We start from the raw sequence: 13046 nt of genomic DNA, 5'->3' as shown, positions 1-13046 counted from the left end.
TCGGACACAGCGGAAAAAGCAAGAGAAGAAACGATTGAAAGTGCAAGGGCAGCCTCAAAAATCAAGTCAAAGGCAAAAGCACATTTTTAAATGTGAAGCGTCTCTAAAACTATTGTAAAAGAATGCCAAGCTCCCTCTTGAGCAAAATTATAAAAGGTAGGCAAGCATAGATAAAGAGATAATGTAAATAGAAGGAAATGGAAAAGAGGACCTTGCCACAATGGCTGGTCATGTAAAAAAGGGATGACTGCCCAAAAGGAATTTAGGGTTATATATAGAAGCCAAAAAGTGAATAGAGAAGCTCATTCTTTTGGCATGTGGCAAAAGCGGACTCGTCCTCTTATCTTTGCTTGCTTGTGTGTGCTTGAGAGAAAGAGTATATGAGGGAGTGAGGGAGTGAGGCGAGGGATCTTGGAGGTAAAGCTCTCCATCATCTCCTCTCATCTTCTTTTCCTCTCTCATCTCGTGCGCAACTATGGAGGGAGGTGGAGGCTTGAGGATGCTTGAGCTTGCAACACGAATCGTGGAACTACCGGTGTGCTTGAGGGAGGAGGCAACTCATTCGGGCATCAAGGTAAGCTCACTACACCCCGATAGGATCGAAGGCGCGTCGCCTAGGTGTGAGAGAGCCGTAGATGCTCACTGAAAACGCTTGAACAATAAGCAATCTATGGGTCTTGGCGGTTGAGAGATGAGCTCCCTCTACAATAACTATTACAAGCTCTCTTTACTTGCAAACCTAGGTAGTATATCCCGTAACTATCAAATGATGTGTGTGTTACAACAAACTTTTTGTTGACTGGGTCGTTTGTGAGAGGGAATGACCTTTGAAGATACTCAAACACCATATTAGAGAATTTGGGAATTTCCCAAGTTCCAATTTCAAATAAGTGATAAATATTTGACCACATGCCTGAATCTTGATCTATATTTGAAAGTGGGATTTGGAAAGATAGTTTATATAGCATTTAGGGTAGACTTCTCCTTTAAATAAGACAATAAGATTTGACCATGTGGTCAAATAATAAAGATATTGGGGATTCCCAAAGTGCATGGAAATTCCCAAATTCCCTAATATAGTGTTCTCATGGGAAGTCAGCTACATTTGTAGCCTATCCCCTTTGTTGACTGGCTCGTTTGTGAGAGGGAACGACCTTTGAAGTTGCTCATGGGAAGAGTCAACTACATCTGTAGCCTATCCCCTTTCAAAAGCATTCGATCTATTCAAGGTGCAATTGTGAATCGCACCGTGGGAAAATCGCCCTGCATATGACCAAAGGCAAATTGTTTAAGCACTTGTGGCATGTGCCATTGCCTAGACGCTAGAGTTTGAGAATTTTGATGGGAAATTTTGAACCTGATCTCACCAAGCCTTGGGTACACAACCTCGTTCGACACCCCAAAAAGCATTTAATGCAGCGAGATGTGCGGGGTGCTCCAATTAAAAATTGAAAATTGTTAAAACATTATTATGTTGATTGGATCGGAGATCACTTTGGGCCACGCCCTCTCCAGACTCCCATTGCCCATTTGCGGGTGCAAAGCTGGGCTAAGGGCTTGGTGGAGAGAGGGTCCTTTGATTGAAATCCTGCCTAAATTTTTACCGTCTTGTAGGTAGCAAATGATTATTACAATTTACAACGATCGGTGTCGTTCGAAACTTTTCGGTTTCTTGGCCGCAGTACGAACGGCGGCATGCGTTGAGAGACTTTTTAAGTCACGAGGCCCTCATGCGCCACATCATGACGGACAAAAAACACGAGCACTTTTCTTGGAAGCGTGCCTCCCTCCCTAGGACACGTGTCCGGCGACGTCATTAGATGCATGCACCTTGCGACACGTCATTTGATCGTCGTCATGAGTCAGAATTGTGGAAATTTGAAACAAAAATGGCCTTCGAAAGTTCGAAGTTCGAAGCTCGGCCTCGTATAAAATATACACGTAGCAGCCTATAAGAGGCCTATGTAGTATGCTTAATAATCCAGAGTATTTGGAACGATGGTGCAGACTGCAAAAAGGATTTACTTCCTCTTCCTCGAAATTTTCCTACTCTGCCGCCGCCGCCGCCGCCGCCGCCGCCGCCGCTGGTGTGCTTTATATAATGCTAGCTAGCTACCACTGTTGCGGCCTGCTTGCGCCCAATACTCCGCCACAAGCTGGGCAAACAGTGATGTCTTCTGATCAATCAGCTTCCTCGGCGCGTCAAACTCCTTGGCCACCCCTGCCCATCCCACCCATCAGCAAGAGATTGTGTTCATATCAAACATGGACTCTGTTCCCATCATGATTATATAAACTCCCGATCTTATGTTCCTACTCAAGTTTTAATCGAAACACGAAAACTGTACCAGAGTCCACGTCAGACATTCTAGGATTCACTTCATCTGCTGCTAGGCAGCTACGTTGACCACCAAAATTTTCACAGAGAAGAAGAACAATATACACACGGCATCGAGCTTCTCTTACCATCGCGTAAGGCTAAAACCATGTCACTGTCGATGACAGTAGGTATTCTGTGCGCCACTGTTATGACCGTACATGCTGCGAATTCATCCCGAATAACTTCCTGCAAAAGGGCGTCTGTAGCGGAATCTATGGATGCAGTTGCCTCATCAAGAACCAGAACTCGGCTCCGCTTCAGCAATACACGGCCAAGACAGAAGAGCTGCCGTTGTCCTGCACTCCAGTTCTCCCCTTGATCGCTTACTGCCATTTTTTGAAATTCAAGAACGATCGATCGCTTTAGTTAGAATGCCCCTGACAACAATCACTTTGCTGATCCATCCAAAACTATAACAAGATAAACAATCACTCTTCACAATCACGTTAATGCATGCACCCACGACAATCACTTCACTGATTAATCCATTCATGCAAGACGATAGCAAACACTAACAAATAGCACTATCCAATATCATTAAGTTTGACTTGAAAAGAGGTGATCGGGTATCGAAGGGATTTTTGGGGTCAAGTATGAACGAAGGGATTTTTGGGGTCAAGTATGAAGATCAGACATTTAGCAGTACATGCTACTTAACAAGGACTGCTCACCTGGTGACTCCAGCTTCAGTGGCAATACCTCAATCACTTCCGCAAGCTGACACTTCCTCAATGTCTGAATCGTCCAATCGGAATACCGCCCATTAAGAATTACTGAATAAGCTTCAAAATACAAGCTAGGGAAACATCGGTTGCTGATCCAACAAACACTTCATCACTTACCTCCCACAGCTCTGTGTCCTTGTACTGATTCAAGGGATCCAAGTTGGTCCTGACAGTTCCTTGGAACAGGACTGGCTCTTGAGGTATGATTCCCAATTTAAACCGTAGATCGTGCAAGCCTATTGAGACGATGTCAACATTATCTATCAAAATCCTTCCATCTGCTGGCTCAACGAGCCGAAATAGAGCACTAATTAATGTTGTTTTGCCGCTGCCAGTGCGGCCAACTACACCAATCTTCTGGCCTCCGACAAACGTACATGTAATTCCTTTCAGGACGAGAGGCGAATTTTCTCTGTACCGAATCTGCCAAAAACCATCAATCATCTCGGTGTGAGGTGGTATATTGGATCCAACTCGAGACTCAAAAAACATCGACTCGCTTGGTACCTGAAGGTTATCAAGAACAACTTCTCCCTTGTTTGGCCATTGGGAAGGAGGCCGGTTTGACTCAATAATGGCAGGAGCTTCACTTGGAAGCTCCAAATACTGCTTAATTCGCTCAACTGATACAATGAAGATTGCTAAGAAGCACTGCCAGATTGAGAACACTACCAAGGAGTTGCCTAGGGCGAGGGCATATGTGACAGCCAGGCCCGCAAATCCTGGCAAACAGGAACCACAAAAAGTACATCAACTCGCTTATCACTCAAGGAATTAGGTTATTACTAGACATAGCAGAGGGAATCGTCCTTGACTATTTGACTAGGCTGACCGGTAAACTTCTAAATATACCCATGGGCCATTATATACATATGCAGCTTAAGGGGGGGCAATTCAACAACCTCTCGCGAATGTGGAGCACAAGGTGTGAACTCCCAAATACACATTAGTTAAACAGTAATTTGTTTACGGATACATCAACACCAGAACTGTATACAAACCTCCTGAAACACTTCCTTGGAAAAGGACAAGAGCAGCAGCAGAAACAAGCACAACAGTGCAGCTCAATTCACCCCGACTGACCATCCACTCTAAAGCGGCAAATTTGTATATATAAGCACTGCTATCTCGATCAATAAGTGCAAGGTTACGTCTTCTGAACCTCTCAGTCTGTCTAAATGCACGGATGACGGCAGTGCCACTCATCGTCTCAGCAGCACTGTTCACAATGGGAGCCTTGGTTGTGGAGTTGATCCTATTGAGCTCTGTAGCAGCAGCACTATAATATCGCTGAGCACAGAATGTCGATCAGGGTTCAAAACATGAGTCAAAGGAGAAAAAAATGTACCGACAGAGACCACCATGACCTTACAAAAGGTGCAATGAGGCTAAGATATTCCTTAGCTTCAAGTACATACCTGCAGATAATGAGCCATCACAAGGACAAGAACAAGAAGTATGATTATCTGCCAGGTTACTATACAGGTGACCACAATGATTGTCAGAACATCAAGTGCTGTTCCCAGGACAGTTGCAATGGAGAATGGAATGTCAAGGTCAATCACGCTCATGTCCACTGAAACCTTGAAATAACAAGAAAAAAGAAAAAATCCTCAGCCAAATTGACATGAACAAATCTTCAATCAGGATGTCATAACAACAAGCAAGACACAAACGAATACAGAAGAAGTTCTGACATTTTCCCACGTCGGAAAAGGGCTCTATGCCCTTGTTTCTCCCTGTAGTGTTCAACATCATGAGCTTCTGCAGTTGGGGGCAGGGGGCTACCCTCGCAAAAGCTCACGATGTCGTCTTAATTCGCAATGTGGGGGTTTTAGTGGGAATTCGCCTTAAAAATTTTGTGACGTCTTAAATCAGGAAATAACAACACGAAAATAAAACGTGACAACAAGGAATGAATATCCTACCCGATTGAGAATTCTTCCAGACGGTGTGGCATCAAAGAAAGACATGGGAGCTTTCATGATGCAGGTCATCAGTCGGGTGAAGAAGGCCTTAGAAGAGCGCAGGCCTAGAAGAACAATCATGTGGCTTCTCAAGGCAAACATAAGAATGCAGATAACCGACACCCCGCCATAGATCCCAACCAGGAGTTGTGAGGAAATGGCCGAATTACTGACTCCGTTGGCCAACCATAGATTGCTGTAGAGCTGAGCCCCAGAGAACACTAGTTGTGCAAGAATCAACACAAGCCCAACAAAGATGGAGTTGGATATCTTGACATAGTTCAGATAAGGTTTCAGCCCCACTTTGCCAAGCTCCATGGCCTCGTCCTGTACAAGCTGTGTAGATGTCCCGGGACCATTCTCACTTAAGGACTCCTCTCGGCTCAGCCTTTTCTGGATCTTCCGGAACTGAGTGCCTGCGTAATCTTCTTCGGGTTTACTGCCGGTACGCGCTGCCCCTACTTTGCCTTCTTCCCCATCTTGGATTACAGTGTGCAAGGCCTGCTCGTGGGCTGACACAAGCTGATGGAACGCTTGTCCTGATTCCAGCAAATCATCGTAGGTTCCCGCTTGCTTGATCTCTCCATATTGCATCACCTGATAGCAGGAAGGATAGAACAACAGCGGCAACAACAACAACTTGTGAGTGTTTTGGTGGTTGCCTGCGTTTTAACATGTCCCCATCGGTACCTCCATTGTTTCATTTCAAATAGAGTAAACTTGTGACTACCAAGGTTAAATGTTGGATCGATCACACTGACTGTAGATAGTTGAATGTATGGAAATAGGATCAACCGGATTGGTAGCTCATAGGAACTCACCAGAATAGTATCCACTGAAGGAAGGAACTCGATCTGATGTGTCACTAGAATCACGGTCTTCTTTCCCAGAGCACCCATCACGCAGTCCTGCCCAAACGCATGGCAACTTGTCAGTATCACATTGAGCATATCAAAGTATACCAAGACATCAAACTCCTGAAGTATAGAAGTGTGCAAAAGTAACGAGAAAAGAAGGTTACATGAAAAAGAATGGAAGCTGTCTGTGCATCGACTGCGCTAAATGGATCGTCCAGTAAATAGATATCAGCGTCGTTGTACACTGCCCTCGCCAATTGAATTCGCTGCTTTTGACCGCCACTCATATTGATGCCTCTCTCACCGATCTCGGTCAAGTCGCCATGGCTGAAACCCTTGATGTCCTCCTCGAGAGCACAGGCTCGAACAGCGTTCAAGTATCTTTCCCTGTCATAGGGTTTGCCGAAGAGGATGTTGTCCCTCACGCTCATAGTCTGGATCCATGCTGACTGGGGCACATAAGCAATCCTGCCACTCAGGTGCACCTGATGAGGTCATTAGATGAAAGCACAGAACAGATTGTAAGATCATTCCTGGTCCAAAGTCGAAGGATTTACTGAAGCCCCAGCTTAATTACTATAAAGAGGTTGGAAGTATCGATTGAAGCATAATTTATCCTGTCCGGAAGTATTGAAGCAAAGGTGAAATTCGATTGAATCAATATTTGAAAGATCAAGTGGAACGTAGTGGGTATTTGAAATCAAAGGTATGACCAAAACGGGTGGGGATAATCTCAATTCACTTACTGTTCCTGAGAGCTTGGGGACCTCCCCCAGAAGGGCCAGGAGAAGAGAAGACTTGCCCGAGCCGACTGCTCCACACACGGCGACCTTCTCGCCTCTCTTCACCACAAGGTTGAGGCCTCTGAGGGTGGGTTTCCTGTTAGAGTCGTCTGGGTCGTTCCAGCCGAGAGTGGCCGAATCCACTCGCACAGCATAGGCAGAGTTATAAGAGGCCGGCCCATTCACAGGCCGCTCGTTCTGACTGTGCAGATCATGACCATTATGATCATCAGCCTGCCCGTCGTCGACAAGAGCCTCCATGGGCAGCTCGTCCTCCAGCAGGAACTTCTCCAGGCGCGCGAAGGAGACCTGGGCCTGGATGAAGGAGGAATAGACCTCGGGGGCCATGCGGATGGGGTCCTGGATGATGCGGAAGGTGGCGAGGACGGTAAAGACGAGGGTGGAGGTGAGCGGGGTGCCGAGGAGGAGGCAGGTGAGAAGGACGGCGCAGGTGAGGACGATGGGGAGGAGCCAGTAGATGACGGTGACGTGGGTGCGCTTGCGCTGGGTGAGGGCTAGCCAGCGGAACTCGGTGGCGCGGCGCCCCTGGATGAAGGCGTCGAACTGCTCCTCCCACGCCTGCAGCTTGATCACCTTCATGCCCTGCAGGACCTCGCTGGTGGCGCGCAGCCGCTCGTCCTGGGTAGCCATGAACTGGCGCTGCGCGTGCTGCATGGCGCGGACGAGCGGCGACAGGAACACCAGCACGCCCAGGATAATGGCCAGCGCCGGCAGGGTGGCCAGGCCCACCACCCAGAAGGAGATGCCCAGGGCCCCCGCCAGCACCGCCAGCACCAGCCACCCCCACTGCAGCCGCCACGCGAACTCGCACAGCCGGTACGCGTCCACCGAGATGTAGTTCACTATCTCGCCCGTCGTGTGCCGCCGCCGGCCCCCGCTCGACAGGCACAGCTCCTTCCGGTACACCGCCGCCACCATCGTCGACTGCATCTTCGAGCCCAGTACCCGCGCGCCGTAGTACCAGTGCCGCTGCGCCAAGTTCTCCATCAGCTTCACCCCCAGCAGGCTCGCCACCAGCACCACTCCCTCCTGCCGGAACCGCACATTCCCGGACGCATAATCCACGAAGAAGTACAAGAAAATCGGGCCCGACAGCGTCCCCACTCCCTTAAGGAAGGCGCACACCCCCGTTATGGCTAGGTCCTTCCACAGGCACGCCGCCAGGGCCCTTATCACCGAGTGCCCCCCCCGCTCCTTCTGCTGCTGCTCCCACACCCTCTGGAACTCCGATAACAGCATCTCCGACCGCAGCCCCTCCGGCACCGGCGGCAGGTCCTTCGGCGTCAGCCGCCGCCCGTTGCCGAGCTTGAGTAGCGGTTGCGCGAACGTGAACAATACGTACCCTGGCCAGCTGCACTCGCCGTAGTAGTCTCGTGGCCCCGCTTCCTCTGACGTGCTCTCCAGCAATGGCTTCTTCAGCTGCTCCGCCGACGCTGTGGCCATGGCGGCAGCTGGGGCCGCACGAGCTGGATTTCAACGTATCGTATCACCTTAGATATCAGGTTCAAATTAACCTGAGGTCGACACGAATAGATAGACGATTCACATTCGAAAGAGGATTGAGATCAAGATTGCGAGAGGGGAACCAGATTCTTCACTCCGTCAATGGGTGCCTGGCCAAGACTGCGCCACGCCGGATCAGGATGTGAAGACCGGTCTAGCCTCACTCTCACTGTGAGACGAGAAGCAACTTAAATTGTAATACACCACCAATAAAGCAGAAATGAAGTCACGCCTGCCGCAATCATCCTTACAGCCTAGTCTTTTTCTCTGCTTCTCTTCTCGGCCGGCGGGCCAGCAATGGCTGCGAACTGCGGGACGGTGCCGGGACCGCAGGTAGATGAGCCGGCTCCGCTCACATGAGAGTCGAGACACGGAGAGGAGGAGAGGATGACGACCAGGCTACGTCTCCAACGAGAGCTCCTCACCCATACGTAAAACGGTCAATAAATCAATGATAAATAATAATGTGAAAATGTAAATAATATAAGAGCAAGGTCCATAGTTTTATGTTCGCGTCGCTTAAATTAACTTTTCAGTTAGCTACCAGTCAACGTAGTTCACGGCTCATTTGAGGAGTATCCATAATCCGATCGTGGAGGGCCAAAAAAGAAAAAAGCCCTTCCCTGAATCCCTGCAGCTTTTTTCTTTTGACGCGAAAAGATGGTAAATATGTGTTTGTAAATATCAGAGTTTACGACAAAACCAAGAGTGTCAAATTTCAATAGCGCAAAACCAGAAATGCTATTATGCTTGTGCGTAATATCACCCCTTGCCAATTGAACTCTTTAGCCCTCCAACACTAACGTTGCCATCCTTTAGCCCTCCAACACTGACTTTGCCATCCTGTAGTCCCCCATGAATTGAACTCTTTAGCCCTCACTCGCGCTTCCCAAATAAACCGAAGTACATTGATGATTGCATCACGGACTTTGAAAGTCCATAACCTCCCTCCACTATCAACTACAAAACTCCTGGCACACAAAGATTGGATGTGACTTTCCTCTTCACCATCTTCTCTCTCTCTCTCTCTTCTCCTCCTCCCCCTCTCTCCGAGTCTCCACTCTTTTCCTTCTCTCTTCCTCCTCTTTTTCCTTTTCTTCTTCTTCTTCTCTCTCTCTATTCATTCTCTCTTCAAATTTTTTCTTTTCTCTCTCTTTCTCTCCTTTAAATTTTATATTTATCTCTATAATGCTCTCTTTGTGTTCATATTCTCTATTTTTCTTATTCTTCTCTCTCTCCTTCTCTTCTCTTTTCTCTCTCTCTCTCTCTCTCTCTCTCTCTCTCCCCTTTTCTTCTCCCCTCCTCTCTCCTCTCTTTTCCTTCTCTCTCTCTCTCTTTTAACTTTTGTATTCTCTTTTAAATTTTAAATTTCCTCTCTCTATAATTATCTTTATGTGTTCCCCCCTCTCTCTCTCTTCTTCTTTTTCTTCTTCTTCTTCTTCCTCTCTCTCTCTCTCTCTTTAAATTTGTTTATTTTCTCTTTTTTCTTTTCTCTTTCTCTCTCTTTTAAATTTTATTTCCTCTCTCTCTCTCTTTGTTCATAATCTCTCTTCTTCTTCTTCTCTCCCTACATTTCTTTTCTCTCTATCTCCCCTTTTCTTCTCCCCCTCTCTCTACTATTTTTTCTCTCTCTCTCTCTTTCTCTCTCTTATTTTTTTCTTTTTAATTCTCTCTTTTAAATTTTGTACTTCCTCTCTCTAGCAATGGTGTTTAACCCCTCTCTCTCTCTCTCTCTCTCTCTCTCTCTCTCTCTCTCTCTCTCTCTCTCTAAACTCCTTATATACTAATTATACCCCAATAAACTTAGTTTTTGCAATATATAAACAACACAACACACTCTCTTATTATTTTTTGACAAAAACATAATGCATCTTTGCGAGAGAACACGAAAAACATTACATGGGTATTAAGGTCCCTATCAAGTTTTGATGTGCAATCCCCCCCTCCTTCAAACTATCACATTACCATAAAAAGTTCACATGTTTATCTTAAGTTCTCTCTCTCTCTCTCTCTCTCTCTCTCTCTCTCTCTCTCTCCATGTTCTCATAGGAAATATGCATAAAACCTACAAATTATATTGATCAAACAATTTCTTTAACACTACCTAAGCAAACTCATTAAAGAAAGTTATCCTAGCCCATTACTGGTGCATGGAAAATGCTTAACTACATAAATCCTATCCCAAGCTTAGATTTGGTCTAGCACATAGTAAAAGCCTCAAGAATATAGCTCTTAAAATTAGTCCCTTGCTATCTTTTTCCCTTTCAATATTTTCACATCGCGGAGACTTCCTCTCTAGTTGTTGCCTTATGTCATTGACAAGCTTACAAAACCTATATACATGTATACCATACAATATCACATGCACACATGTGATATGTCATCCATACACTATACATATACTTAACCTAAATAACATCACAACACAAAATGTTACATCTCCACCTTTTATACCTAGCCCTAGTTCTTATGACTTATGCTCACTTATGCTCATTTCTAAGAACTAAGACTAAGGTAAATATGCTACATGACAAGCCATCCCCTCCTAAAGAAGTTTTGTCCTCAAAATTAGAAAATATAGGACAATGTACAATGGATGCTCAAGATGAGAAGTCGCGCTTCCCAAATAAACTGAAGTACATTACATCATAGACTTTGAAAGTCCATACCCTTCCTCCACTATCAGCTCCAAAAGTCCTAGCACACAAGATTTGATGTAACTTTCCTCTTCACCATCTATTCTAAGATAAGCGAGGGCTTCCTGCCAAACATTCTGTGAGATACAGCCATCCTAGAAGACATGTGACAATGATTCTAATGCACCACACTTGCATTTTCCTTTAGAGAGATGCCTTTTGTTCAACTTCTCTCCAAATAGGAAGGTGCAAACCAAGATTCTCCATTGGAAAATGTGATCCTTAAGAGGAAGACCCAAAGCCCAATTATTACTCACTAGCATTCCACAGCACGGAACTCTAGGCCACTTCGCGACACGAAGAAGCGACAAGCAAAGTTGCCATGCTTGACAATCTATTTCTCCTCTTTCTCTCTCCTATTTTCCCCTTTTATTTCTAATTTTTTTCTTCTCTCTCTCTCTCTCTTCCCCTTCTGTTTCTATTTTTCCTCTCTCTCCAATTCCCTATGTCTAGATTTTTTTCTCTTTGCCTTTTATTTTAGTTTATTTTCTCTCATGTACTTGCTCTCACTCACTCACTCTCTCTATCTATCTCTCTCTCGCTCTTCTCCTCCTCCCCCTCTCTCCACTCTTTTCCTTCTCTCTTCCTCCTCTTTTTCCTTTTCTTCTTCTTTTTCTTCTTCTTCTTCTTCTTCTTCTTCTCTCTCTCTATTCATTCTCTCTTCAATTTTTTTCTTCTCTCTCTCTCTCCTTTAAATTTTATATTTCTTCTCTCTATAATGCGCTCTTTGTGTTCATATTCTCTCTTTTTCTTCTTCTTCTCTCTCCTTTTCTTCTCTTCTCTTCTCTCCTCTCTCTCTCTCTCTACTTTTTTTTTACTTTTTTATTCTCTCTTTTGAATTTTAACTTTCCTTTCTCTATAATTCTCTTTGTGTTCCCCCCTCTCTCTCTTCTTCTTTTTCTTCTCTCCCTCTCTCTCTCTCTTTTTCTTCTCCGCTCTCTTCTTTCTTTTCCTTCTCTCTCCCTCTCCTCTTTCACTTTTTTTAATTATTCTTCTTCTCTCTCTCTTCATTCTCTTTAATTTTTTTTCATTTTCTTTCTCTCTCTCTCTTTTAAATTTCATCTTCCCTCTCTGTAATTCTCTCTTTGTGTTCATATTCTCGCTCACATTTTTTTCCTCTTCTTGCTTTTCTTCTCTCTCTCTCTCTCTCTCTCTCTCTCTCTCTCTCTCTCTCTCTCTCTCTCTCTCTTTCTTCTCCCCCTCTCTCCTCTCTTTTCCTTCTCTCTCTCCTCTTTTTTCATTTTTTAATTCTCTCTCTCTCACACACATTTTATCTTTCCTTTATAATTCTCTCTCTCTCTCTCTCTCTCTCTCTCTCTCTCTCTCTCTCTCTCTCAAAGTATGTGAAGAATTATGCCCAAAAAATTTAGTTAAAAGGGGAAATTATCAAAAGGACTTTTAAAACTATTTAATTAAAAGAGAAAAAGAAAAAATGAGGAAAGTTTAAATTAAGAAGTTTAATCTAACTAAAAGAGGGGTAGAAGAGAGAGAGGGAGAGAAACTTTTGATTTAAAAAAGGAAAGAAAGAGAGAGAGATATATATATATATATATATATATCTCTCTCTCTCTCTCTCTCTCTTTTCTTTCTCTCTTCCTCTCCTATTTTTTCATTTTTTCTTTTTCTCTCTATCTTCATTCTCTCTTTAATTTTTTTATTATCTTTTAAATTTTATACACACACACATACATACATACATACATACATACATACATACATACATACATACATACATACATACATACATACATACATACATACATATATATATATATATATATATATATATATATATATATATATATATATATATATATATAGCACTCTTGCTCCATCTATCATAGCTCTTACTTTGCTTTTTGCTTTCGCCTGTGTACTTCCACTTGAGCTCTACCTTTCAAATATACATCAATCTCGGGCAGAGTTTGATATTCTATTTGAAACAGATGGTGATGATTATTTCAAAGTACCTCAACTGCTATGAAATTTTATCTTTACTCAAAAAGCACTAGTAATAATGGAAGTATCTAAGGAAGAAGGTTGAATTCATTAAACATATAGCTTGTTGAATTGAATTCCTATAATGTATTAAAATACCATAGCTCCACCAAGTTC

At 44.3% G+C, this 13046-nt stretch overlaps 1 protein-coding gene across 2 annotated transcripts; it reads right to left on the bottom strand.

The window, feature by feature from the left end:
- Positions 1 to 1558: 1558 nt before the first annotated feature.
- On the bottom strand, positions 1559 to 8630 carry LOC148025125 (ABC transporter C family member 8-like). Of its 2 annotated transcripts, XM_087694843.1 has the most exons (12): positions 8487 to 8610; positions 6676 to 8404; positions 6094 to 6414; positions 5894 to 5980; positions 5034 to 5669; positions 4524 to 4688; positions 4107 to 4395; positions 3613 to 3827; positions 3223 to 3528; positions 3052 to 3115; positions 2467 to 2706; positions 1559 to 2221 (listed from the first exon to the last, which is right to left on the bottom strand). In XM_087694843.1, exons 2-12 carry the CDS (start codon positions 8173 to 8175, stop codon positions 2109 to 2111), a joined length of 3936 nt encoding a protein of 1311 aa, XP_087550969.1. In that variant the 5' UTR covers positions 8176 to 8404; positions 8487 to 8610; the 3' UTR covers positions 1559 to 2108. The 2 variants fall into 2 exon arrangements, with proteins under 2 accessions (XP_087550969.1, XP_087550968.1); XM_087694842.1 differs by having other exon boundaries at positions 6676 to 8630.
- Positions 8631 to 13046: the final 4416 nt, after the last annotated feature.

Source organism: Lygodium microphyllum, chromosome 15 (genome assembly GCF_053477565.2).
Source record: "Lygodium microphyllum isolate KBCC chromosome 15, Lygodium_microphyllum_v1.1.10, whole genome shotgun sequence".
NCBI classification, from domain to species: domain Eukaryota; kingdom Viridiplantae; phylum Streptophyta; class Polypodiopsida; order Schizaeales; family Lygodiaceae; genus Lygodium; species Lygodium microphyllum.
The sequence above is the reverse complement of the archived record's forward strand: the minus strand, read 5'-3'. Positions and strand labels throughout refer to the sequence as shown.

What these genes read in the sequence shown, in the direction of transcription:
- LOC148025125 (XM_087694842.1), bottom strand. Translation starts at nt 8,175, where the DNA reads ATGGCCACAGCGTCGGCGGAGCAGCTGAAGAAGCCATTGCTGGAGAGC. An exon ending in CTTCAGTGGATACTATTCTG is followed by an intron (nt 5,670 to 5,893) that starts GTGAGTTCCTAT and finishes TCCTGCTATCAG; the next exon opens with GTGATGCAATATGGAGAGAT. An exon ending in TGATGGCTCATTATCTGCAG is followed by an intron (nt 4,396 to 4,523) that starts GTATGTACTTGA and finishes TTCTGTGCTCAG; the next exon opens with CGATATTATAGTGCTGCTGC.